This window comes from Corapipo altera, unplaced genomic scaffold, assembly GCF_003945725.1.
Source record: "Corapipo altera isolate COAL_440 unplaced genomic scaffold, ASM394572v1 23, whole genome shotgun sequence".
Lineage (NCBI taxonomy): Eukaryota > Metazoa > Chordata > Aves > Passeriformes > Pipridae > Corapipo > Corapipo altera.
In genome coordinates this window covers 5,168,949-5,196,768 of record NW_020884878.1, presented here as the reverse complement: position 1 = coordinate 5,196,768, position 27,820 = coordinate 5,168,949, and the positions used below count along the sequence as shown (strand labels likewise).

Sequence of the window (27,820 nt, the reverse complement as noted above, 5' to 3'; positions counted from 1 at the left end):
CTGCCCCTGAGGCGGGTGAGGATCTGGCGCCCAGCCCCCAGCAGCCCGGCTCTGCTGAGGGAGGACCTGCACCTCGCCTCCAGCACCTGCGAAGCCGTGGGCTCGTTTTACAGTTTAATGTGAAAGGAAGTAGGGTGGTTGTGTAAAGCACAGCGAATCCTCTGCTTGTCATGTGCCATAAAAAAAAAGAAGTCTTAAGCTTTTATTGGAGAGTGGGTGATTTCCTGCTAAAGATGGGCACAGGAACTCTGCAATCCGACCCATCTAAAGCTCACCTGAAATTCTCAAAAATAGTGACTTCCACTGGTCTCTTCGTGAGCCGGTTTGTCCCAAGGGCAAGATGCAGCTGAGAATCCTGATGTTTGCAGAAATAAATATATTAACAATGTGAATGACTGTCTTGATCTGACTTTCACCTTTACATAATAGTATCTTTATCTTTCTCTGATGTGTGTTTCTCTCAGCAGAACCCATGTTTATTATCCTCCTGTCCAAACAGTGTATTTTTATCCACGTGAATGAGGATCTGAGTCCCACAGTTGCCTTCCTTGATACAAGTTGTGAATGTCAGGAGACATGACCTAAAACTCTTTCCCTACCACAATCCTTTCAGCACCACAACCAGTACCCTCACCCTAACAACAAGAAGTGAGGGCACTTTACAGAACTGCTTAGGATTTAAAAATAATAATGTACGTATAGAAAAAAATCATTGCAAAATAAAAAGCCTAGACTGCCTGAAATAAAAATATACTGTGTTTGGCTGCCATCCAGATTTCCGAGTTATTCCAGGTCTGGTAGACTGAGATGCTGAATATACAGATCTCCAGGAGAAGCCAAGGGCTCAGCATCTGTACAAGTCCGGCCTCTTATCTTCCGGATCAAAGAACAAATCCTCTCTCTAGGACTGCTCTGCACTTTTAACCTCACAGAATCTTCCCCTACATATTACTAGTTTCACACAACGCTCACACTTCAGAATAGTGTAAATTGTAAGTAATGCCATGGCTAAACAAGTATTAAATGAATGTAAGCATAAAACTGTACCCAGAGTCCTCAATAAATTAAAATATAAATATAGCATTGCTGGATTACCTCAGCTGCAAACATAATTCTGATTGTGGATTTTTCTAATGTAAAACATGTATTTTTAATATTTTATTTGAAATAGAAATAAAACTAAAACCATTTTCTTAAATTATACCATATTTTTGTGGTGGTGTTCTTCACAAAAAGAAAAAAAAAATCATATCAGGGTAGGTTCTGAAGGCTCCTTTCACCTTATTCCATAATCTATTGCCACACAAACAAAGAAGCAATCAACTGTTCTGTAATGTAATTGTTCAGTAGATTTGTGGAGTCAAGGTCACCAAGATCCAAAATCCAAGGATCTACTTCTGTTCATTGGATATGCTCTTTCCCTCCCAGTCTTGCAGAACAGGGAACACCAGTCATTATAAGCAGGTAGTAGATCTCAGTGTGCCATACATTACAGCATTTCCAACACAAACAGACATCTGTTTTTCACAGAACTTTGGTCTGAGAAGCAGATATGGAAAGAGAGTCACGGGTGCAAAACCACTAAAATATGTCCAATTTATATGTTTAATAAACAGTGCACTCTCTACCCCTTTTCCCTCACCACTACTTGACAAACTTCTAGTGTGCAGTAAGTCAGAAGTGGCTGGGTTTTACTCAGACAGCATTTTAAGATCTGCTGAAAGCTGTGTGTAAACTGGATCCTACCTTTGTCAGAGCATCCCATGCCAGCTTCCCTGGTGACTTAATTACAGATGCTGTGCCTTGTGTCAACAGCCTCTGATCACCCGCTCTATCTGCCTCATCTGCTGGGAAGCACTTGCTTTGGATAAGCTTGTATGGCCTGTTAGACTGTGATAAAGGAGCCAATACTCACTTTCCATGCTGGGATGGTATCTTAGCGAATACTGACTTATACATGTTGAGTTCTGCAGCTCAGGATGGAAAGGTGGGGTGATTACTCCAGAGATCTCTGCACTGAGCTTTAACAATGAAGAATTAAGGGAAGTTAATCATGGGCCATGCAGCTAACTTCCTAAGAGGCTTAATTATAAATGTTGTGCAGTGTACAACTGCAAGAGAGGATGGGTGCTGGCTAGTGAATGTGTCTTCTGAAATTACCTGCGTGAATGTAAGATGAAGCTGAAGATTTAGGATATAAACATTTTCTTAAAAATGTAGAAGAATATTCCGAATTAGGAAACAGCAAGAGAAAGTAGTTTGCTATAAACAACTGAATTGTCTCCAGTTCTTAATTGACAACTAAACAGCACTTGAAAATTAAACACAACACTCATGTAATAGTAAATTAAAGAAATGGGTTATAGTTGCATCTGCTTAACTTGTCAAGTGAAACTTCTCTTCCCATTTATATTTATCACTTAAAATGTAATTGCCTAGTTATTATCCTTGGTGTACTTTTTCTCACTTCTTAGGCAGTCTGTTGAAAATTACTGATAGTTTCCAGTGAGCTGAGGGCCTATGGAAACTAGGAGTTGCTAAGTGTCTCAATCTTGCACACAGTCAGGCCCACAGTGATCTGAACATCAGCTCATCACGGGAAAGAAAGGACATGAGAACATAAACAATGACAAATATAGCCAATGACACTAAAAATGTCAGAAAATTAAACAAAGTGGGTGAAATATAAAGGCAAAGTAGAGCCATGATTGCCAGTCAGAAAAACAGCTGAGTAGGAGTTTGCAGTTTAAGAAACCTCTGAAACTGCATACATTATGTTTAGATTAGATGGAGGAGAGTTTCATAACTAACAAAGACTACTGCAATTATGCTATGGGTAGGTCAACATCATAACAAAAAATATGTTCTCACTGAAGGTAATGGGAAAAAAAAATCCCTTTTACTTGATGGAACCACAAAAAAAGTCACAGCTCATCATCTAAACAGATCTCCGTTACTGTGGTCGTGATTGTGAAAGGATGACTTTCTCCATTTTTGTGTATTACAGGTTACTGGTGAATGCAGCACAGTACAGAGCATTATCTGATTTAGCTGGGAACATTACCTGCACGTCCAGGGTGATTCACACGCTCTCTGCTATGCCCATACCCCTCCCATGCCAGGTGGCCTGGGCTTGTTGTGAGCAGAAGATGAGGCAATACTCTCCTCCTTTGCTTCTCCTTGCCTCCTGATTACATCCCCCGTACCACCAGGGCACACAGGGCTCTCCACATCACTTCAATCCTAAACATGAGACACAAGTAGGAGTTAGTACCATGCTGTTAGGGGGTTAGATAACGATTCTGCTGCTTCTGAGCCCACATTGTGGTTTCTCCTGCAGCCTTATGAAACCCCTGTGAGGAGCCTGGTTGGCCTTGAGCTGCCTTTCCCCAAGTAGGCTGCCCTGGGGGAGGGCAGGAGGAACTTTCTGGAAGCTCCATTCCCCAAGCACTGGAGGCAAGGCTTGGGTCTGCTGATGGCAAAGGCAAAGCCATTCCCTGGGGAAGGGGCTTCAGCCCTCCTGGTGGTAGTCCTCGAGATTCCTCACACATTGGATGGGTGAGGAACTCAAGTTCCCATTGGGGCCACCAGTCCTCATTATGGCTTTCAACAGTGACCCACTGGGACCTCTCAAGTTTCACAGAGAGGGCAGCTGCCCAAGGCAGGAGCACCTCGGCCAGCTCATCGAGAGGTGCCTGGGGGGCTGCTGAGGGCAGTCAGTGGCTGTCCCCCCTTACTCAGGGTCCCAGCAAGGAACACTGAGGGGGACGGGCGCCTCGATGGGACTGTGGGCATGGTGGGCTGAGGGGTACAGGTGACTCAAGGGGGCTGAGGGGTACAGGCGCCTCGATGGGACTGTGGGCATGGCGGGCTGAGGGGAACGGGCGGCGAGAACAGGGTCTGACCGCACCGGGCACTAGCGGCGGCGACTCCCCGGCTCCAGGCAGGGCTGGTGGGGGCGGAGGCGACGGGAGCGTCAGCAGCCTGCGACCGGGGCGGAAGGAGGCGCTGGGCGGGCTCCGCGTGTGAGGAGAACCGAGCCGGGCCGGGCCGGGCCGGGCCTGGGGAGGTAACGGCTCGGGATGCGGGGACTGCCGGCGGCTGCCTGGGGGACACAGGCGCTGGGGCGAGGGCGGTCCCGCCCCCCGCGGAGCCGTCACGGGTTAACGCTGCTCTGCCGCAGGCTAATCCCGCCTCTGACCCCTTCCCTGCCCGGTCCGTGCTTCTCATCCCCCTCCCGCAGCAAATACCGCGTTAAATCCTTCGGGCCCGGAACAACCGTGAGGTTCCCGGGGCCGCAGGGACGGGCTGATGCGCTGCCGGGGCGCGGGAGGGGGCTGAGGGGGGCTCTGGCACCGGGGTCACCTGTCGGAGCGCGGGCAGGGAGCGATTCACCAGCCCGGGGGGGCGAGAGGGCTGTGCTTGCCTCCTCCTCCTCTTCGGGAGCTTCCCCTGCCCCCATGCCAAGCTGCCAGGCTGCAGGAGGGGGAAGAGGCAGCCTGCCAGGTTCTTGTGGCAGCTGCTCAGGGGAGGGAGAGGTATACCTGGGCTGTGGTTGAACGGAGCACAGAGTTATGTCAGAGTTATGTCAGTCGAGGGATCGCCTGGGTCGTTGGGTTTAGGGCGCTGCAGCCATGGCAAGGCCGCAGAAAAGTCCTGATCCCGTGGCAGGAGGCCCTGCCTCACCTCCTCGCCACTGCTATTCCCACCACTGCCATGCCCCTACTCCCATTCCCCCATTGCCATTCCCACACACACACACTGCCATTGCCCCCCACTTGGCAGCACCGTGTGGCAGCAGTAATGCTCCTCTAATCCCCTGTCTGCTGCCCAGAGGAGAAGTGTAACACAGTGCAGGAGCCTCTGCACTGGGAGGGAATGGAAAATATTTCAAGTGTTTGTAGCTCAACTCTGTTCCTTGCAATGGGGGGAGGGGAGGCAAAGAAACTTCCAAAACTTGTCACAGACACCAATTTTACCCCAAGTAAATGAATATAATGTGCCAGGTAGAGATCTGAGCCTGAGAGATGAGTCACTTGGGATGTCAGTGTGCACTGACATGGACTGGACTTTCTGGACTTGATGGTCTTGAAGGTCTCTTCCAACCTTTATGATTCTGTGATTCACTGCTGTGACAATGAGCTGTGTTAAGTGTAGTGGCTCAAAGGAAGGCAAAGAAACTGGGAGCCAGTTTGTGTGATCAAAGGGAGCTCTTTCTGTGTCCCTGCAGACATGCTGCAGGAATGTTGCTTTTGCACATGGGTGTAGTTGCAGTAAATACTGTGAAAGAAATGGACTACAGTGGAGATCCTTTCAAATGGCACTGTTCTGAGAGCTGAAAGCTGCACTGCATTAATAGTATCTACAATGAGAACTATAGGTATCATTTATGAGCGATTAAGACATGAATGTAATCAGAAGGTGCAAGCTATAAAACACAGCATTTGTGCTATCTCACAACATCCTGTATGTATACATTTCTGAATTCATTCTTACTGTTTCACCATACATCCAGACAGGCTTGTTCTGCTTTGGCATCTGAACACCTTACGCAATAATCGTGTCATGAGCTTTGGAAGTTTTGCCCACAAGCACATCTGTTTATCGGCGTCAGTGACTGAAATTATAAATGTAGCTGCTTAACAGCAAATTGAGCTACGTGGAGTTCTGGTCAACAAAACCAGACTACAGTTCCAGAACTGAAAGTTTTTAATTAAAACAATGAAGCAGGACCAAGCTGCTACACGTTCAATGCAAAAGTGCTGAAACCAAATCATTACTCTGAAACTAAAAGTTATGCTGCTTTTGATTATGTTGTGGAAGAAGTAGCGGAAATTTGACTTTCAAAGCCTTCTGTCAAAGGCTTTAATTTCTTACTTTGGGATCACCATTACTTCCTTAAAAAATTAATTCCACAAACTGAACAACCTGCAGCTTACATATTTAGCTGCCTTATCTGAAAGGCAATGCCAGGTTTCATTGTAAGCTGCCTTCTGATTTCTAGATTGTCTACTCAAAGCCAACAAAAGTTAATTGTAATTCTCTAAACAGCTCCAAGACCACGGGGCTGAAGTGATAAAACTGTTTGCATTAGTTTGCAACTGGTTGTTTACCTTTAGCTGCAGCCCAGATTGCTTCCCAGACAATTACTTTGCACCCCCAATGGCAAATTAAAGACCACAGTATTCTTTTTTCCCATGTAGTTAGTAAAATTTATGCATAAATTAATGCAGATACGGTGTTTATCCAATCTCTAAACCTCCAGTTGGAGAACTGTCAAGTAAACTTTAGTTAGTGGTCTTAATAACTAGTGATTTATGTCAAGGCAAGTAGTAGTGTGTCTTTACATTGTAAATCACCAAGAAATAAGCAAGAAAATGGGAATAAAAGTTACTGCTTAATAACATGCTCTGAGTGCTGATGAACTGGAATTGGACAAAGTACTGAAATTGGTACTAATTGCACTAATTGTACAAGTTTCTCAGTAGCATTTTGGAGCAGGCTGAGAAATTACAATGTATCTCCCGATTTTTCTTTAAAATGTACCATAAACCAGGAAAAATACTGGTTATATTCAAATCTGTAGGTTTTTCCATTGATTTTAATTGGATTAGGAGTGCAGTGTGTGTGGGGGGGGAGGTCTCTGAACCTCCTGGAGTTCTCTTCCTAACGTCTTATTTGCACAGTGTGGTTTTGTTCTGTACTGGGGAAAATAAAATTATTTGGGTTTATGTCTGTACTTTCAGATCCTGCGAAACTCTCCTGACCTATTTAATCTTTTCTAGGCGTCAGTCATCAGCCAACAACTGTCACAATGAGTTTTGTTGAATATGGAGATACCATAAAGGATGGTGACACAGCTATTGTGTTCCTGGGCCACGAATCCATGTTTCCTGTGAAAGTCCAGCATGGCACTGTAACACAGACTAAGTATGGGGTCATCAGGCACTCCACAGACCTCATAGGCAAGAAGTACGGCTCCAAAGTGACCTGCAGTAAGGGAGGATGGGTGTTCATTCTTCATCCAACTCCAGAACTGTGGACCATGAATCTCCCTCACAGGACACAGATTCTGTATTCCACTGACATCTCTATAATCACCATGATGTTAGAACTGAAGCCAGGCTCCATAGTATGTGAATCAGGTAATAATTACTATGTTGAAATCCTTTATTAAGAACTAACACCAACAATTCCATGAAAAAACTGGGTTTTCTTTATATTTTGCTGAAAGGTGAGCTTTTTCCCGCTGTGATGCAATTTTCTGAGCCTACACATTGAATAATTTTATTTCATGTGCACATGTTACCAGCTGCTATTTCTTCAACAACTGATGCTACTTCAGTAAGCTGGCCTTGTGTATGGATGTACCTCTGAGTATGTGTTTGATTAATTCATCTGTTTAGAACAAGTATGTACACATTTTCACTTCCCTTTTCTAAAACTGTTGTTAAGTACTTTAAAATGTTTTTAAATACACGATTTGAATAAAAAGTTGAGCTTTGAATTTGCAGTTTCAGAGAATATAGCTGAGATGGCCTCATGGAAGAGATTCTGATGATAGAGTGTTGAACTAATGAGGGAAATAAAGTGGCAGTGTTTATATGAAGTGATACCATGTAAGTACATATATTTTGTTTTTCTCTTCCCAAGTGTGATCTACTTGTAGCACCACAACTACATGCAAAATCACTGATATAATACAATGGATGATGTGTTCTTCAAAACTTGGTTTCATTTATTACAGCTTTCGTGATTTTGCTTAATTTGGAAGTAAGGAGTGAAATTTTACATAAATAGATATTTTCCTGATTACACAGAGTTCATAATAATGTCTTCATAACTTTATTAGTGCAGGCAGTATAAAGCTTGCTTGATTTGAGTGCATTTCTATAGTTTGAAAAAATATGAAATGAGGTAGCTTGTCCTTGTTTTTTCTGGCTGTTTCCTTTGAGTGTTTTTATGAAGCAGTTTCATATGCTTCCCTTTCAAGCATAGATATGACAAAGGATCAGCATGACAGGACTGTGATGCACTGTACTTTCCTGCATTTAACATTTCCTGTTCCCACTCAAACATAATTTTGGGCAACTTTTCAGGCATAAGGACCACTTATCTCTGCATCCAGTTGTACCCTGGTTAAGAACCAGTACATTGAGCTGGTTGCTGTACAGCAGCACTCGAAACAGGCAAAGCCATGTGCAGAAGCCTCTGACACTGTGAAGATGGTTGGGTCCTTTGAGTTTGGAATTTGGTTTGTAGAACAATCGGGCATTTTTAGGTTTGTCACGGGGAGTAGCTTCATCAGGGAGCTCTTCACCTCTTTCCCTCCCTGCTATGTTTAGACAGGATGGGGAAAAAACCCACAACAAATTATTTGGGGGAGGGGGAGATTTGAATTGTTCCGTGTTCCTGCTCCCTTGGAATAGTCAAATGTACAGAGCAGCACTTAAAATGTTTTCAGTAACGTCAAAGGTGCCTAGGGAGAATGAAAATGTTAGATTACTTGTTTATCTAAAGAGCTAAGAAATGGAAACATTTGATGATTTCCAAAAATGTTACAAGTCCAAAATCATAGCCACAAATAATTCTTTTTGCTAATGGGAAGCTGCCCCCAGGTTTATTTTAATGCCTGTGCTATCAATGTATTGCAACTTAAGCTGTCCAGGAAAAGTGAACAGTTTTACTGCTGAAATTGTGCTTGTCTTGCTTGAAAGGCTCACTGTTCACAAAGAAGGGAAGTACTGCATGAAATCTGTCTGGTTAACCTTGAAGCAAGAGATCTTACTTCAGATTTGCTTTGAATTACAAATTTTACAGGCATTGACAACTAGAGCCTCCAGTGTGGTGATGTAATCTACTTTGGTGCCATCCCAAATTAGATGGTATTCAGTGATCCAAAATCATTAGTTCTCAGTTAACCTCGTGTGTGCTACACAGAACCAGCCCAGTGGCCATGAGTAGAAACAAGACAGGAAGTCTGGTCTAGCAATGACACTTGAGTCTGCTCCTGCTGCTGCTGGTTCTAGATGTGTTTTGAGCATTAATTAGCATGGAGGTATGTCTTTTTTATTATTTGAAGTTGAACTTAAACACACAGTTGCTGTATGTACTGGCAAAGCAGGCTCTGTAAAGAGCCCGGGCTCCTTTCCTCTTGTCTTGCTGATTGGAATGTGGAATTGTGCCCTGCATTTACACAGTGTAAGCAAAGCAGAACTGTGCATTAGTCTCCACAACTGTGTGAAGAAAGGATCGAAATAGTAAGATGAAATACCCTCTGTGTCGTGTTGTAATGCTGTGAATACGAGTATAAATGATCTTTTGTATGTGATTATAAAAATGGAGTAGAATAACCAGAAGGCTTAATTTTATATCACTTGAATTATATGGTTTAAATTGATTAGTTGTGTTTGTCATAAAAGATACAAACGTATTCATACAGTTTTTACTATTTTTAATAATCTTTAATAAACACATAAAGAGCAAGCTTGTCAGCAGTACATGCATAATTAAAATGATCCAGGCATACTCAGTCAGGGAACTCTGCATCTGCCTGATGTTTCATTACGGGGGTGTAGGAATATGATCCTCTTTCTGTCTTCTGCTAATTTCTAATTTATAAAGGTATGTTAAGATCTTAAAAATGTTAGCACTAATATTGGAGCTAAGATCTATTGAAAGCATTGCTTTCTGGTCTGAGGAATTCCCTGCTTGGATACAGTTTTTAGCAGCCTGATCTTCCCAGAATTAAAGGATACTCGAGAGAGCTGCTTAAATACCTGCTGTAAGTGGCCTGATAGTGTGAAAGTTTATTCTTGTCAGGTAACTCTGATCCAGTTTGTGTTCACTGCATGTGCAGCAACTGTCTAGATAAAGGAATAAGCTGAATCTTTCTTTTTTGTGTCACTCTCCAAAACTAGTCTTGATGTCAGCTTCCCAGGTAAGGCTGCCTGTAATATAACAACTCCATTTGTCAATAGATTTTGAGGGGTTTACATTTATTTTTATGCTACGTTGGAACCAATATGAAAACTTTCAGATATTTTTTCAAAACAAATGTGTGTTTTTCTTTCTAGTCTCCACAGATGGAGGCTTTTTTACTGTCCTGTCTCCCTGGTGAGACCTAAACAAATGTCTGTCCTAACCCTCAGAATTGCTCAGGGTTACCCTCAGAATTACACAGTGCAGCACTGTGAAACCTCATTTAATCTGATAAATCTCAGAAATATTTTGGCTTTGATGGAGCATAGTATTTAGACAAAATGTAATTTAGTTAAAAGTACTTTAAGCACCATCCCAGTGATCCTTCAGCATTCAGCAAAATCAGACTCACATGAGCGAAAATGTTAATTGGATTTTTTTGTTTCCCTTCAGCTAAATCCCAAATTAAAAATTGCTAAACCCTATTCATTGCCACACAGCAATGGGTTTCTGAGCTCATGGACTGAATTTCTGAAGGCTGAGAACAGTGTTCTGGGTCCTCATGGTTTCTAAGTAAAGGGATAATGAGAGCTGCTGCCCAGCCTTACACTAGAGCCTCTCAAAAACAATTATGAAATTTTCAAACTCACAGCCAGGGTATAGATTTTGTTAAAAGTACACTCATAAAAAATTAGTGACGACTTAATGATTCATGGACACTTAATAAATCATTAATAGTTGTGGAGTCCCAGCAAGTCATCTGTCTGCTAATGACTCTTCTGAAGTGCTTATAGACTTTTTGACAAATCCTGCTCATGTCTTTACAATTTTTGTGCCATAGGAATATGTAAATTGTTTGCAGCTCTGTCTTTAGTGTAATGTATAGACCAAAGTTTGGAAGTATTTGATTCTAGAATGTGCTCATACTAATTAATGTCTGTGTTTCATAATGTCTCCCTTATCTACCTCTTAGCAGCTGTTCAGGTTAGAGTGAGAGAATTAGAAAACCTCATCCTTGTATAGCACCTCTTGAAGAATTAGAATGGCCTTATCAACACAAATGTCACAGAGCACAGTATTCTCTTGCCACACCAAAGCACTGAACTGGCCCAGTTCTGGGGCCCTCAACAGAAGGACCATAAGGAGGACATGGACCTGTTGGAGCAAGACCTTATAGCACCTGCCAGTACCCAAAAGGGCTACAAGAGAGCTGGAGAGGGAATTTTACAAGGGCATGGAGTGATAGGACAAGGAGTAATGGGCTTTAAGCTGACAGAGGGCAGCTTTAGACTGGATATTAGGAAGAAACTCTTTACTGTGAGGGTGATGAGGCACCGGCACAGGCCACTCAGAGAAGCTGTGGATGCCCCATCCCTGGAAGTGTCAAAGTCCTGGTTGGGTGGAGTTTTGAGCATCCTGATCTAGTGGAAGGTGTTCTGCCTATGGCAGGTGTGTTGGAACTAGAGAATCTCTAAGATGTCTTTCAACCCAAACCATTCTGTGATTCTGTGATGATTCTATGAACCAAAAGTGATCACGTGAGGCATCACTGCAATGTATTCAGACTTGTGGCTGTCATGCAGCTGATGTGGAATGCTGTCCATACCCTAAAAACATTTGTTTCCAGACTTTCTGGGCTCACTTTCATCTTGTAATTTCACCTGAGCTCACTTCTCATGCATCTCTGAACTTAACCATATTATATCCATTCTGTAGAAGACTCTTGAATCTCTAAGGAAATATTAGTTCTTAAATCCTTTTGTAGGCAGTGCCAGCCTTCAAGCTTCCGTACTATTCTTCTCTCAACTTCTCAGTTTGGTCAGTGAGCAGTGGCCCTCTCTGACCTCCAACCTGCTGCCTAAAATTCCTGCTTCAGCGTGGTGTCCACAACAGGTAGGCAGGAGAGCGAGCTAATCTTCTGTAAAGGGAACTCCTTGACTGTAAGGGAACTTTTTGATTTGCTGTTTTCTCTTTCAGCCACCAGTTCATCTCCTTGAAATTCTCTCCCTTCCTCTCTTCCTCTTCCTCTCTGTCCTTGCTCTTGCTGTGTTTGACCTCTGGCACCATGATTTGTGCCCTTGACTATCTTCACAGTAGGATCTTTGGGTTAATTTCCATCTGATGCTTAATATCTCTTCATATATTCATTAAAAGTCATTAATGATTTTCTGGTTACATAAACTTGTCATGTACAGTGAGCAGTCTTCCTCTGTTCAGTGTTTCTTGACAGATTTTAGTTGTGGAGTTGTTAGCTCTGTCTAAAGATTAATTTTCCCTTGGTTTGAGGCTCCTTCCGTTCTCATGGCTGACTCATGACCCATCTTACAATTTGCTAGGTCTAAGTGGCGTAGCTAGGAGACAAACACAGCAACACTGTCATTGTTTTGTTGTATTTACTCATTTCAGAATATCTTCGGTAGCCAGATTTTGCATCAGAAGCTTTAGTTATATTAAAATGTTACTAGGTATTGTAGAGACCCAGAATTAAATAACATACTGTGTACTTTTCTCTTTTCGTGTTTCCAAGCAATATGAACCTATATATGCACTTAGGAGCTTATTCAGCTTTATTCCAAAATGATTTTGTTTGGCACTGTAAACATCTATAGATCTTAAATCACGATTTGTAGTTCCTTTATTAAAAAGAAGATCCCCTGATGAGAAATTTCTAGGGAAGACAAGCCAAGCAGTAGCCTGCAAAGAGGAAAGCTAGTGGAACACAGAATCAGGTCACTTATGTTTATGGCATGGATGGGATTCCAGGAGATTAGACAAATATCCCTTTGCAATAAGAAAAGCAGACAACAGAAAATAGTGTAAAAATGTACTCTGTATTCCATATCAGTCAAGCACTGTGCTCGATGCTGTGGTGACACCTGTGTTTCTCTTGACGGTATTCTGTGATGAAATAGCATGTGTTATTTTTGAACAGCTCAAATGTTGTCCACTGCAACTTTGAGAAGGTGAGAAATGATCTTAACATGGACATTGTCTCCAGGTAGCTGTGTGGAGGCTTCTCTGTGGAAAAGCCATTACTTAAATAAGCGGAGAAAAACAGATAAATAAGTGAGAAGAACAGATCTGTTGGAGGTCAGGGCCAGGATCAAGGAGTTTGCCTGGTCAGTAGTTTATTGTCTGCAATTGGAAGTATCACTAGGTGCTGAGCTAGAGTGTTTCATCTAGGTGTCCACTTGCTAGGATTGAAATCCTTCTAAAACTGCAGTGTTTTCCTTGTCTTGGGAGAAGAGGGCAGAAACGCTCCCCTGAGCTTAAATGTGTTGGAGAAGGAGAAGAGCATGTGCTTGAGCCCAAGAAGGGCTACATCAGTGTGCAGGGTTGTAAGCCACCTAACCCATGTGTGTTTAACAGAGGATTTTAATTCCTGTCTTTGAACTGAGATGGACCACATTCCGAGTCTGCACACTGATCCCCTGCACAGTGCCACCTCCTCAGATCTTGAGCTTGGAGTGTGGCATATTGGGGACCCTGTGGTGTCTCATGAATGCCTGCAATGCAGATGTCTGCTCTTTGACTAAGATGTTTGAGATCACAGAGTAGTCAGTGTGAAAGAGCATCACGTTTTCCAAGTGAAAATTAGCAATGACACAAGTGCTCACCTAAGTGAGCTCTAAAGCAGCAGCTGCTAAGAATGTCTTTGTTTTGTCGTTCTTTTACCTTTCTCCTGTAGAATCCATTCATGATTAATATGGAGTAGTTAGATGGGCATTGTCCTGTGGTAGAGAGCAAACAGTCTTCAAGGCTATTTATAGTGCAGGCTGTCAGAAAGGGAGCATCCTGGTGTAAAAGTTATAAACTCTATTGTTCTAGGTGTCTTATATTCTTCTTCTAGGTCAGATGAGGAACAGAGGCATTTCACTGCACCTGTATGCGAATGAAAATCTGTTGAAGTTCTTCCAGTTCTTATCTTGCCTCTTCTGATGTAAAATAGTGATTTTTGACATTCAGGTTTTTGCCTGTATTTTATACAGGCAATTCAGCTATGATATCTCTGGTTTGGTAGCATTCTAGTACATGGCTTCAGTAGTACTCCTTGCTGCTGTCCTGACTGATTCCCTGTCATGCTAGAATACTTTCATTTCTCAGTGAAACTGGTACTGAGCTAGAACTTAGTGAAAACTGGTGCCTAAGACTCTTTGAGTTATTTTGCTGAATACTGCTTTTTTTTAGTAGTGATTTCAAAATAAGCACAAACAGAAATTGAAAATTAATTGAGAAGGTGGTGGGAGGACAGAAATGTGGAACATTGCAGATATACAGGGAAGAAGGTGAACATAAACATTCATTTCCCCTTCTACAACATCACAGAAACATAGGGTTGAACTCCTGACCTCTGTAGACAGTACTGATTGGACCTTAGGGGCATGTGGTGAGTCTGGACTTATGCCAGACTCTCATGTTATTAATGGATCACATCAAGTGTGCAGAACTATCAGGCACATGAGAGTAGAGGGTCATAATCATTTCACAGATCTGGATTCAGAATCTGTCATGTCTTCAAGAAGAGATTCGACAATGGTGTGTAATTCTTCACCACCTTGTTCTTTGTTTTCAGCAGTTTTGAGGGTGTTGTTACAGAGAAGGCAGGCAGCAGCATCAGAAATACTCTCATTAACGATGTTAATGTGATAGAATTTGATATGTTAAAATGTGATACATATGTATTGTTCTCATGTTTGCAGTAGCCAGTCAACAATAAATAATTCCTGGCAACCTTTTTTAACAAAAGCTCTGCTGTAATACACCTGCAAGTAGTGACTTCCAGGCAGTCCTGGGTTTAGTTCAGGGTTTGGCTTGGAGTTTGTAAATAAAAAAGGAGTATCAGAAAAGAAGACAAAAAATCTTAATGGGTTTTCCTATGAAGTAGACAAACCATATCTTCTGTGGTGTTTTTAAGAGCAGATTTAAAAGGAAAGTGATTAAAAATGTAAAAGAATATGAAAAAGGAAACTGGATACATGCACAAGCTGCCTCTCTCTTCTGCTTACAGCCCAGCTGTGCTGACAGGCCTTCTGTTCACTCCTCTAGATTAGCAGAGAGAGATGGAGAAAGTGTGCAGCATTACCCCTTTGAGAGGTAAAATAATTAAATTCCCTCATTTTACAATAGTTCTCGGTAGTGTAATCCTCCCTTATGTCATTAAATGTAAAGGCAGAATTTCAGCCTTTAGCACTCTGTGAACAACAGTTCCCTGCTTTTGTCATTTAAAAAAGAAGTCAATGGAATGCTGTTTCTTCTCTATGCACATATATCTTTGAGTTTTCTCAGCCACATGGCTGCTGTGCTCCTTTTGACCAGGGAAAAGTTTGTGTTGACATTTAAGAGCCTACAAGTGCCCTAACTAGATAGTTTTTGATGTGAGCACATTTAAGTGTGTTTTGCTTTTTGTTTGCATTATTTCAATACTGGCACAAATGCCTGGATTTTCACTTTATTAAATGCATGTGTCGCAGTTTCTCTCTTCCCTTGGACCTCTCTGAAGCCAGTGCAAAAATGTGTAGGTCCTTCCTCCCCCTCTAATCTGCCCTGCTAAAGCTGGGGGTGGGGGTGCCAGTCTGCCCACTGGGGTCAGAGCCCTCCCAGAGGGAAGCAGAGGAGCTGAGCTGATTCCGCGGTGGCGTTGGTTGATCCGGTGGCAAACTTGGGCCCTGAGCTCTGTTTACAGTCTGAAGGTCTCCCCTTTCAGAGCTGTCGGATTAAATACACTGCCACGACAGTGTTTCTCCCCTTGTGTGACTAGAGGGCAAGAACCTTGGATCTGTCAGTGAACTTGGACTTCCTGTATGATTATGGAAAGCACTGCTCCAATTAAGCAGCTGTACCAGCCCCTGTGCCCCTTAATTAATTTCCTTTCTGAGCTGCTGTACGTCAGATTCCGCCCCTTATAAGTGTTTTAAGATTTATGTTAGTTGAAAGAACTTGCTTCAGGTTGAAATTTAACCTGAACAATCATTGAAGATGGCTAGAAATAGATTTTCTTTCTACAGGAGAAATGTGTTCCCAGCACAGAATTATGAATCAATTAACACAGATAATTTGCTGAGGGTTTTTGAATTGGGTTGGATGCGGTGTTTTGAATTTGGGGGGTTGCTCTCCTAAATGCCACTTGAGTGAGTATAATTTGCAATGGGAATTGGTATATGGGTGTTTTCTTCAGTGAAAATGTTCATTATTAGTCACTCATCTGTTTAATACTCCAATGGATCATTTAAAATAAGTTTCCTAAATTATCAAACCAAAACAAGGAAAAATCTGTGCCTTGTTAGTCCCTGTTTGTACGTGGCAAATGCAGTTACCTACAGTTTCAGGTTTGTGATGGATCTCATTGCAGTAAGTTAAGATTGTGTAGGTGTGTACGTGTGTAAGTGACACGTGAAAGCAGATGTTCAGTCACTGTGGCTGCAAGGAGCCAGCAGGCCTTAGTTTTGGATAATTTCAGTGCGAGTTGAGGATGTCTCTTAAGAGGTCTGGGCAAAGCAAACTCTATATCCTGTAGGCCATTTGTTTGCGTGGATATTAATGGACTTTTCAAGCACGGACCCTTGCCAAAATCTTTTCTTTGTTTAATGAAGTGTAAGATTTTGAATATCCGTTAAAATTTGCCCTAATCTCTTTTCACCCTAGAAGAGCCTGGTGCTTTGAAAAAAAAAACCTTCTCCAGTTAATTTCCCTGAATTTTTCCCATTGCATTTACTTCCTCACGCTCTCTTGTGGCAGTTCTTAAAGCTATAGCTGACCCTTGGCATTAATTTTTTACTCCAGGGAGATAGGACAGGTCCTGAGTTTGCCAGATGCAATGCTTTGAGGACCCTAAAGACTGTTTCCTAGGCCTCTTAGTCCCTCTCTCCTTGTGAAGGAAGAACTGTTCTCTTTCAGTATCTGAGCCACTGGTTTCTGTTCATTTGGGTTTTGAATAAGTGTTCCAAGCAGGAGGACTAATGGAGAAGACTTGTGTTCTGATGTTTGGCATTGACAAAAGGCGTTTCACGAGTTGTTTGTCTTTTCTAGGCACAGGCAGTGGATCCCTCTCCCATGCTCTCATCCGCACAGTGGCTCCCACAGGACACCTGTACACGGTGGAATTCCACCAGCAAAGGGCCGAGAAGGCGCGGGAGGAGTTTCGGGAGCACGGGGTGGATCACCTGGTCACCGTGACCAACCAGGACGTCTGCAAAAACGGGTTTGGTGTCTCAAACATTGCAGACGCAGTGTTCCTGGATATTCCATCTCCATGGGAAGCCATAGGACATGCGAAGTCAGCGTTAAAAGCTGAAGGTAACTGCATTTATCTCTTTTTGTTCAGGAAGCACCGTGCACACACACATCTCTGCCTTTGAGCCATGCGCTAGATCTGCTCCCTTCCACTGTGTGATCACTGTTCTCAAATGTCAAAGTCTCTAGGCGTTTCTAAGGCTGAAAAACCTTCAAAAGGCATCTTCAATTTACAGTGGAAGATTTGAAAGGAGAAGAACAATTTTTTCCTACAGGCCTGTGCGAGCTGCCACAATTAGCATGGGCAGTTCATAAAAAAACCCTTTGAACCTTTGTCCAAGTGCATTTTGCTAGATCTGAGGTGTGTGGGAAGCAGAAGTAACAATAAATGCTGAAAGCAAATTTCTTGGGCAATTCAGTGGAAAGGTGTTTGTATAAAAGGTGTTCAGCCTCAGTTCACATCAATCATTGCAGATTTGTGCCTATTTAACAGAGCACCCCATTGGTAATGTTAAAAAAAAATGTGGTTACACTTAAATATGCTTGCCAGTTTCTGCCCTAAATCTTTGCGGTTGGAGCGAGTGAGAAGTTTGCTGTTGGATGCAGTGGGAATGGAACATAAAGGCTGTTCTAGCTTATGCCAGTTATTCTGGGATGGTGACAGCAAGTGAGAACTGCTGTTGAGGTTTTGCACCGATTTCATCACTTTATTATGAATCTTTTCCCTATTGAAAAATAACCTTCAGTGAATTAAATAATTCTTTTATCCCGGAATAAGTTTTCCCCTACTTAATGTTATACTAGTGTGGATCTGAACTAACTTGTGCCAAATTACTTCCACCTACGAAAGTGACTTTTCTAAGCAAGAGAGCATGGAGTGCTGAACAGTGCCCATGCTGGGACGTGAATTTAGTAAAATTAGATTGTGTGCCAAGGCCCAGTTCTTTGTTAAAATATGTAATCATGGGCCTGACTTCAAATGAATTGATAAATCTTCTTGAAATCACAAGATTTAAGCTTTATCTTAAAGGTCACTGAACGTGCACTACCTTGCTGAGTCAGGACCAACCCCACTGTTAGGCTACCTCAGTTACTACTGAAAATTTTCTGGAAAGCTTTCTGATCCCAGTATAATACACACTTTCATTAAAGGTAGAGTAAGACTTGTTAGCACTCTGTACCTGCAGTGGTTACAGTTCAATTTGTAGCAGCTTTCCAGTATGTCCTGGGGAAAAAAAAAAAAAATCACTGCACTGTACAATGCCCTTCCCATGCTGAAATTATCTAATCTAGTGAGCACAACACTCAGCTGACTTACCAGCTTAGAAGGCGCTGCATTGCGCAGACCAATTTGAATTATTTAAGTGGTGCATGCTTGGAATACTAAGCAGGGCTGCTTGAACAGTTCCAAGTTTTGAATCTTTGTATTACTACAGCCTTTAAAATCCTAGAAAAGGTATTATAGTCCCAAACTGGCCGTACCATCTGGCTGTACTTTTCTGTGCTATGCTAAGTGGTTACATCTGCTGAGGCAATATAAATCATACTTCAAAATCCCACATTTTGTGTTTGTGAAGTGTCGTCATGCACTTTATGAACCACTCCAAAGGCGAAGTTGCTGATCCTTGCTGCAGTTTTTGCTGCAAACAGCCACCTGTGTCTGAGATCTGGTAGTAGTCTAAGGCTCATCTTCTGGGCTTCATAGTACCTGACTGACTCGGGGCATTTTTTTTTTTTATTTTCCATAGAAACAAAAACTGTTTTTATTTTCCATATAAAATATAATTGATTGCAGTAGTAGTATGTGCAAACTTACACACTTGTCTGTTTTATTCCAAATCACGCAGGCAGTTTTGTGATCTTTTTACTGCTGCAAAATCTAAAACAGAACAGGTTATCTGTAACTGCTTCCTTTTCCCTACCACAGGCAGATAATTTTATAGTGCTCCTTTGTTTGTTTTCAAATAGTTAAAGCTCTTCTGCAGTAAGGACAGTCTGTGCACATACTCCTGTTACTCAACCCGAGGGTTAGTGCAGTGATAAAGCATCACTGGAGAAAATGAGTCCTGCCACTCTTTTCTGTCCATGCCCTCTCTCTCTCGGATCTGGACAGGGTCACATTTGAACCATTCACACTGTGGTTGTGATGTGCCATGCAAATATCACAGCTGTACTGCCAGACAGTGGTAATTTAGTACCTAAAGTCTTAAGATATTTTGAATGAAAGCACAGCTAAGCAAATTCAATATATAGCAAATTCAATTAAAACCACAATACCCAAGGTAGAGTTCAGCTGAGACAGTATGTAAGAGAGAGTTCTTAACCTTAACAAAACCTTATCAAATTATTTTCTCTCCTACTTAAGCTCAAGGTCCTGAGTAGTTGCAGCTTCTAGTAGGCTGAGTGTTAATGATCCTCTTTACAGAGTACATTTATCACTCACTGTGCCTTGCAGCATGCTGTAAATACACTACTTACAGCAGCTTGGGCTCCCATTTAAAGCAGTGCCAACCTCTGAAGAGCTGAAAGAATAAAAAACGGCACAGTGGGTTTGTGACTAGAAGGTTCTTGTTCTCTGGTGATGCACTCTGCCAACGCTCAGGTTTGCATCTCAGCTGCATCCTTTTGTGGTGATTTCACCAGTCATACTTCCAGCAGAAATGCTGCTTGTAATACCTCTCAGGCACTGCTGCAGTGCAGAACCTGCTTTCATTTCCAGACCTGCACTGTTTTTCTTTTGCAGCATCTGCTGATTAATGCTTTTCTGTAATCGTAGCTGCTGTTCCCAGTATCTGACCTTGGTGGTTTTTGCAAAGTTGCTGTTAACCCCTTCAGGCTAAATTTTTAAAAATTAAGAAAATGAGAAAACTGTGAAGTAACAAAAATACCCTCAATATTCTATAGTTCTCAAATGCCCTGAAACTTTTGACTCACAGTCATCTCACAGCTGAATACTGTAGTGCTTTGAATATAATTCTGCACCCACCTACTCTACCCTCATAAATACTGTCTATTTCTTCCCAGGCTGTGGAAAATGAGGGAGAAACTCACTGGTACAATACTTTTCATATAGATTTTAAATTTTTAGGTAGGGAGATGAAAAAATACAGCCATATATTAGGTTGGGTTGGCCTCTTGCATTTTAAGTTGGTCCTTGGTGGTGTTTAACAGTCTGAGTCACAAAATTATTAAAATCACCCCTCTTTTATTGCCTTTCTTTCTTTAAAGATTTTACTCTTAAATTCAGACTTTCTGTTCCCTCTTGAGTATCATAAAGCCTCTAAATTATGAGTTTGTCAAATTATGATCCTTGAGATACCACCTGAATCAGGCAACATGGTACTGTCAATTCTCCCTCCCCCCCAGAAACATTGCAGGTAACGTTCCCTTTGAACATCTCTCTGTTTGGCCTCTGTGTTTCCTGCCATGACAGAAGGCCTTCAGCAGTACTCTGTAGTACAGCTGGTTTTAATTTCCAAAGTCCTTTATTTGTTTCTCTTGTACACAAGGGACAGGTCTAGTTTGCATTTTTCTCCCTTGGCATAGCCATTGATTGTTGTCCTAACCTGCCAGGTTTGGTTATTACAGAGGCTGTATAAGAGCATAAATAATATCTCATCTCCCAGTCACCTGTGGTGCAGATAAGGCATTGCCTAGTTTAGCTAGTTTCAATTTTCATTTGGGCTTGCCTCCTTCCTCCCCTGGGATTTCAGAGAATACCATGTCCATTCAGAAAGTCTCACTGGCTATTTTTCTTGAGAACTAGAGGTTATTGGTGGTCCTATTTTTAAACCACCCAGGTGTGGCCTTGAGGAGCAGCTGAAATCCATGGCCTCTCCAAAACTCTCGCACCTGTGGTGTCTGAGTAGGGAGTACCCCAGGATGAGTCACACTGAGAAGGGGGCAGTGACATCGAGGCTGATGTTGTTTGGGGTCAGGCTACCTCAGGAACACACAGGGAATGTGTTGGGGCAGGAAGAGGAGCCTGACAGTCTGGCATGCTGTCATCCTCCACCCGTGCAAGTGGTGCACTGGTTGGTATCACCACTTCTCGTGTCCCCAGGATATTATTTTGGAACAAATGGATGAAGCAATAAATGCTTGCTAAAATACCAGCACCAGCTTTTGCTTGTGTAGCACCTGCTTTGATTTCAAGGAGAATTAACTCAAGGGGTGATTAAAGATCCACAAACTGACTTTAATTGCAGCATATACTCTCAACATTGAGAGGCCATCTGGTCTAGTGCAAAGCTGCACCACTAGGATCCAGGACCTGGTGCTAACCCACAAAACAGCTTCCTCTGTTTTCCAAACACTGGCTGTTTGCTGAGCCAGCCCCAGTTGTTGTATCTCATGTGAGAGCATCACCCTGGCTTGGGTCTGTCAGGGATTGGTAGGTCAGGTGCACACAGTGGGTCTGGCCTGACGTACAGGTGACTCTCTCACGTGTAGAGAATTAAGCAGAAGGATTTCTGCATCAAAATCTACACTGTGGAAAACCAGCCAAAGCTACTGGCTTTTACATGGTTTGTGAGAAGTAGTTCGGGATTAAAGTATACTTAAAGAAAGTTGTTAGGTTTTCTTCCCCAATTTGGAGCCAACTGATTTTTAAATTTCCTTGTTGCATGCTTTTTCCAGCCCATAGTAATGAGCAGGAATAAATTCCTTTTGGATGAAGCACCTACAAATGCAGAGGTTAAGGTCACATTTGCAGAAAAAATCACATCAAGATCCTATTAATGAGCTGGCAAGTGATTTGGAGAAAATTCTCTTTTCTGAATCAAGAAATATCCTTTAATTTCTTTCAGCAGCCAAATCCTCTAATTTCACTTGTCAGGGAAGCTACATCAAATCGCCCACGAGCACACGCACTTAAAGGACATTCTGTCCCCTTTTACAGAGGCAATATTTTTAGTGTCCTACTAGCACAGAGTAAATGCCACAGTGATGCTGCTCGGTGACTCTCCTGCCTCGCCCCTACACAATGATAATGCCTGTGTGATTTTTTTTCTTCCTTGAGATCTTTGTAATGTAATCTTCCAATTATGACAGTGCAGCCAAGTCTCAAAACCCAGAGCTGTGTTCTTTTACCAGAGGTAAAAATGCTGTGTTGTATTCTTTACATCACGGAATCATTTCTAAAATTACTGGCCCTTTTCCCTGAAACTTAATGGTGCTGCACTACATGTGTTCTTTTTGCATCTGCTGAATAATAATGGAATGATGAAAAAACTGCAGCGTGTGTGACATATAACCTACAGAAGAGCACATTGCTTGGACACGTTTTCTGTATCTTAAGCATGCACTGGAGTTCTTGTTAATTGGGTAGCACTGAGATTTTCCATTCTTGAAACCAAGTGCAGTTATTAGCTCAATAGAACTGGTAGAGGTGTTAGTCCTTGCTCAGACAAATCAGAAACAAAATTGTTTGTTGGAGTTGCACAGGAATATTCTCGGAACTGTCCTTGAAGAAGAAGCAATTTCTGAGGCACTGGCCTCTTGTAGAGTGCAATGGTGTGTCCCTCAATTACCAGCTAGATCCTGTCTGTTAAAATGTACAGTGCTATGTGGATTAAAATCTTCTCTTTAATTTGCCCCTTCCCTTAAACTCTCTTTTCTAATCATTGCAGTCTGAATCGTACTTCAGTTTTCGTATCCTCTCAACCCTCTTGCTGGTTACAATGGTTGCCAGGACTGTGTGGGCTTGTTCCAGCCTATGGATTTGGGACATTTAACCTCTCCATTAAATGTTTCAAACTAACTCACTCCCTGTAAAATTGAAGGTAGAAAAAAACTTAAGTCTTTCATACAGTCTCATTATTCTCTTCTCCTCAACTGTAACACTTGTCAGATGCATTATACATGAATAAACACATTTTTAGACAGCTCTTCAGATCAAAAAGCTCACACAGCTTCCCAATGTGAACAGGATTAATCTCTCATAATTACTATATCAATTTATGATGACACATAGATCTCATTAACCAAATTTAGGAACGGTAGCTCTCCTAAAAGGAGATCTCTGAAAGAACACAAATGCAATTTGTACAATAAAGTTGCCGTTCAGATGTTATCATTGCTCACAAGTCTAGTCCACCTCCTTGTGATCCACAGACAGAGCAGGGTGCCCCAGTGAGCCAGTGGAGAGCGAGGGAGTACATGTCTTTTCTTCATTCACTGAGGAATCCTTGGCTTGGCAAGACAAAGCAATGCATATTCAAGTCCTTTAAGCTCTAAAAGCCTCTTGGTGTCTAAAGGACAAGAGGGCTCTCAAAGAATCTGAGAACTGTGAATGCTGAAATCTAGATTTATATCTGTTTGGTGATTGTGACAGAAGGGGTGTTGCCTAGCTGGTAATCCTGGGGGGTACAGAGGGCAGCCCACAGTGTGGACAATTCAGAAGCATCTGGCCTATTGAAGATGACAGTGTCTCTGCTCCTAGGACAGATAAGCATGCCCTTCTGCATGCTGGTTTTCTACATTTTTTTCTGGTCTAAACACACCATAGCAATTGAAACTTCCCAAATGTTTCTATTTTAGACAGCCTCTCACAGTCTGGAACTGCAGTTTCATTTTTGCCTTCCAACCTTCTGCTAATTGTAGCTTTCCAGTCTTCTCTTAATATCTGCTTAATCAAACAAATCCAGCCTGCAAGTCAGATCTGGCCTGCCTGATAGTGTGTACAGGAAAAAGGAGAGGGGACCCCTCTCCCACTTGTTAGGAACTGTAGGGATAGATGCTTGGTGAGTTTGCTTCTAAGCTATTCGTAGGTATATTTATTTGGAGGAGATGTATAAAAATATCCAGAACAATAGGTATGAAAGGAGAAAAAACAAAATTGGCAGAACTACTAAAACCCACTGGATGGTCTCAGTTACATGGAATACCAGCAGTTCCACTGTTTTCTCACTCTTCATAGCTGAGAAGCTTCCAGCAGCGCAGTAAGTCAAGTAACGTTATTTTTTGCTCTTCCCCTCTGGATGTTGGCTATTGCAAGCAAGAACTTTCTTCCCAACCAAACAGCTTGGAGGCCTGTTTTCTGTAACCCTACTTCCCCCAGCAGCTGGGAGGAGGCAGGCTGATAAATCTTCACCAAGTTTGGTGTTGACAGTGCTGTGCTCAGCTGACCACCCCGAGGCACAAGGACGGGTGCTCTGCCTTTAATTGAAGCCTTGACAAGAACCGTAGGTGGCTTTGCAGCTTGTATGGCAACAGCTGTGTGCAGACTTCTGAGTTTTTGACTGTAAATCTAGAGCATGTGAATTCAAAAGCCTAAACATATCTTAAACCCCTTGGAGTCAGAATAAATAAGAACAGACTTATTGTAAATGTGAATATAATTCGCTTTTTTATTGCAATATAAAACACCGAACCCAAAAAGCCTGAATGAAATAGTAGTAAGTCTCTGGTCGCTCTGCAAATTCTTGCTTTGCAGACAAAGAGTAATTGTGATCTGACATTTAGCTAAGTTAGACATTTGCTCAGTTCCCTACACAATAAGAATATAAAATCTTTTCTTTATAACAAATGTGCTTCACAGTAGCTTTCTAATTATGTAACAGAATTTTTTTTCTTAGCTTTTCTGTTTTACATCTACAGACATGGTAGAAGTGTGTAGTGCTTTGGCCAGAAAAGGTTAGCTGTCTGATTGGGAAACATTTTGATACTGCTGGCCATCCTGATGAACACACAAATCTAATTCTGTGGGAGCTAACGGACTGGGTGTGCAATTAAATCAGCATCCACAGACTTGATTAATAAAGTCACATACCAGCATTAATTTTGCAGGTGATTATTAGATTTGAGTTTTAATTGTCACTCCAGGGAATTAATTGTCCAGGGTACTTTGTTCCGAAGATCCATGGTAAGAGCCCCTTGCTGCGGAGACTTTATTTCAGGACTAAAATTAAATCCTACTTAGTGTATGGTGGATTAGTGGTTGTGGAAAGTGTTCTTCCCCAGGCAGTACCCAGCACATCATTGCTGTACAGTAACTAGAGTGCTACAGTGATGCTTTCAGACCTGATGCTTTCTTTTTTTAGAGATCTGACTTGAGAAATGAAAAAGAAAAAAAAAAAAAAGGGGAGTTTGAGATAAAGCAGGCTTCATATAGTCCCAGCATAGCCTCTATTTTTAGCAGGATGCTTTGCTCTGACTTGCACGGGTTCTTTAACTACTTAGACAACTGGCATTGGAAAGCTTGACTGGATGAGCCTGGGAGAGGACTGAGAGGGAATGCAAATCAGGTCAGCAGGCATTTTCACCTAGTTGTAATAAGTAAAACAATAGCTAAAGCTGCATTGCCCAGTGTTCCTTCCTCCTGCACAAAAGCTTTTCAGGAAGGGCAGTTGCCTTGGGGGACACTGTGTCCTGGGTGAAAGCACATGCCCTGGCTTTATGGCAGACAGTGTCCTTATAATTCTTTGATCTGATTTGGCTGTGGCTTTTTGGAGTAAATCTGAATCATTCTATTCTCAGCTGCTAAGGTGACATTGTAGCACTTAGAAAGGTGTAAGGGGCCTATTAATACTCTGTATTTAGAATCAAAAATCAGAACTGTGCACAGACAAGGAGACAAGTGTTAACTTTGTCACTTAAAAGTCCTATCCTAGAGTTTTACAGCATTTGCTGTAAGCCTGCCCGATGTGATATCCAGTAAGCTTTAATGCTCAGGAGTCGTGCTAGTCAGCTTGACTAAAAGGGTAAAGCCTTAACAGCACTCCATCTATGGCCTGGAGAGATCACTTTATTCTGCACACGCATACCATCGTTCCCAAATAAACACAGCCGCTTTTGTCAGGGGGTGTGTGCACGCGCGCCTGTACTCGAATGAAGGCAGCGCTGTACAGCGTGTGGAGAATGACTTCTGGCTTTGTGTACGTGCCAGCTTCACTTTGGGGCCTCAGTCCAGAACTCTGGATGGTGATTCCAAAAGAGTCCACTGCTCTGAAGGGATCGATTTTTAACAGTTTTACTGTGAACAAATGTGGTGGGCAACATTGGATGTGGGAGATGAATGAATTTGCTGTTGCGGTTTTTAAAGGGTCTGAAGTGGCTCGTGGGGTCGTCCGAGTTTGATTTTGTGCTGATACTTTAAACACACAGAGTTGCCTCATGGAGTTTTTCTTGAGGAATGTTTTCACTTTGTCTGTATAACAGTAATTCTACGGGCATCTGGGAGACATTGTAAAAAAGATTAAAAGTGTATGGTTTTGGTTTTTTCCCTATTTTCCAACACCTGTCTTATTTTGCAGGTGGCCGCATCTGCTCCTTCTCCCCCTGCATCGAACAAGTTCAAAGGACCTGCCTAGCCATGGAAGAATATGGTTTTACAGAGATTAACACCTTGGAAATTCTGCTCCGAGTGTACAATGTAAGGACAATTAGCTTGCAAATCCCTGACCTTGGAAAAGCAGCTGAGGATAATTCTGGCACTGGCTTTGACAGCAGCAACCCATCAAACCAAGGTAGCCCGGGTGCTAATCTGCAGCAAGGGACTGTGCAGTTCAAAAGTGGCGTGCCACTGAGGGAGATGGTGGGGCACACTGGGTACCTGACCTTTGCCACCAAGAGCCTGGTTTAGTACAAGCTGAGTTTGTGCCGTCTGGAGTGGGTTCTGTGTGTGTTCTGTTTTCATGGCACTTTTCTGTAAGGCATCCAAATTTTTACTTGTCAGGGAATTCCATATATAGTCAGATTTAGTTGGAATATGCTTTGTTTAAATAGCACACAAGCATTAACCAGAGCAGCATCAAGGGAATGTTGAAATTCTGGAATGGTGCTCTACTTGCTGTCAGAAAGAAGATAAATTAATAGTGAATGGCCATTCAGTGGAATGAGCAGAATAAAGATTTCTTCCGATAAGAAGGCAAAACAAACAACATACAAATTGCAAAGAAGTTGGATTTTTTTCCTCCTTTTTTTTCTGAATTACTTTCCGAGGTTTATGGGGTTTGTTTTTTCCTAGCACCACTAGACACTTTGGTTTTTAAACTTTTCTAGTGTCTGTGTTCCTCTTAAAAATGTGAAAGTGCCTCCTTCCTCCATTTTAGATAAGAAATTTCCAAGATTACAGGGTTGCCAACACAACTGTTCACAGAATTAGTGTTTCCTTGGAATAGTGTTCCAGAGGATTATTGGCAGCGTTCAGGAGCACAAACTCTTACTCCATTCCAGACTGGCATTTGCAAATCATTTCAATTACACAGAGGTCAAAGAAGTGTGGTAATTAATGGATTTAGTTTAAATTGGTATATTGTGCTCATCAGTTTGTAGTAGAAATTTGAACCTGGATCCAAACTGTCAATTTCTAATGGAACATCCACTTTTATATTTGATGAATCCACTGTGAAAATTCACTGAACAGCTGGTTAATATTATCTGAACACCTCTTTGTAAGTGGCTGAGGTTCCATTTGTTTGGTGGTTTCTTTGCATTATGGTGTATTGTTTTCCTGCAGCTGAATGACAGAAAGATTGCTTTTGGCAGGATTTCTGTCTCCAAATTGCATCAATAATGCATACTTAGTAAAATCCTCAACCAGCCTTATTAATTAAGTTTTCAGATCATTTACTCTTTGGTCTTCCATACAGAGCTGGTGGGTGTGATGAACTGTTTGAATGCTGGATTACATTTTGTATTTATAGATTAAAATAATTATGCAAATTTA

The 27,820-nt window shown here is 42.1% G+C and overlaps 1 protein-coding gene and 2 long non-coding RNA genes across 7 annotated transcripts; 1 reads left to right on the top strand and 2 right to left on the bottom strand.

The window, feature by feature from the left end:
* Window positions 1-274: 274 nt before the first annotated feature.
* On the bottom strand, window positions 275-4,352 carry LOC113944798. 2 transcript variants are annotated; one of them, XR_003526801.1, is made up of 4 exons: window positions 4,251-4,352; window positions 3,065-3,243; window positions 1,916-2,021; window positions 275-355 (listed from the first exon to the last, which is right to left on the bottom strand). It is a non-coding gene; the product is annotated as an uncharacterized LOC113944798 (long non-coding RNA). The 2 variants fall into 2 exon arrangements; XR_003526800.1 differs by lacking the exon at window positions 4,251-4,352 and adding an exon at window positions 3,911-4,008.
* On the bottom strand, window positions 1,149-1,909 carry LOC113944799. The gene is made up of 2 exons (XR_003526802.1): window positions 1,747-1,909; window positions 1,149-1,539 (listed from the first exon to the last, which is right to left on the bottom strand). It is a non-coding gene; the product is annotated as an uncharacterized LOC113944799 (long non-coding RNA).
* Window positions 3,345-27,820, top strand: TRMT61A (tRNA methyltransferase 61A). Of its 4 annotated transcripts, none has more exons than XM_027638338.1 (4): window positions 3,345-3,558; window positions 6,786-7,145; window positions 16,948-17,214; window positions 26,406-27,820. In XM_027638338.1, exons 1-4 carry the CDS (start codon window positions 3,555-3,557, stop codon window positions 26,732-26,734), a joined length of 960 nt encoding a protein of 319 aa, XP_027494139.1. In that variant the 5' UTR covers window positions 3,345-3,554; the 3' UTR covers window positions 26,735-27,820. The 4 variants fall into 4 exon arrangements, with proteins under 4 accessions (XP_027494139.1, XP_027494140.1, XP_027494138.1 ...); XM_027638339.1 differs by lacking the exon at window positions 3,345-3,558 and adding an exon at window positions 3,964-4,069; XM_027638337.1 differs by lacking the exon at window positions 3,345-3,558 and adding an exon at window positions 4,110-4,215.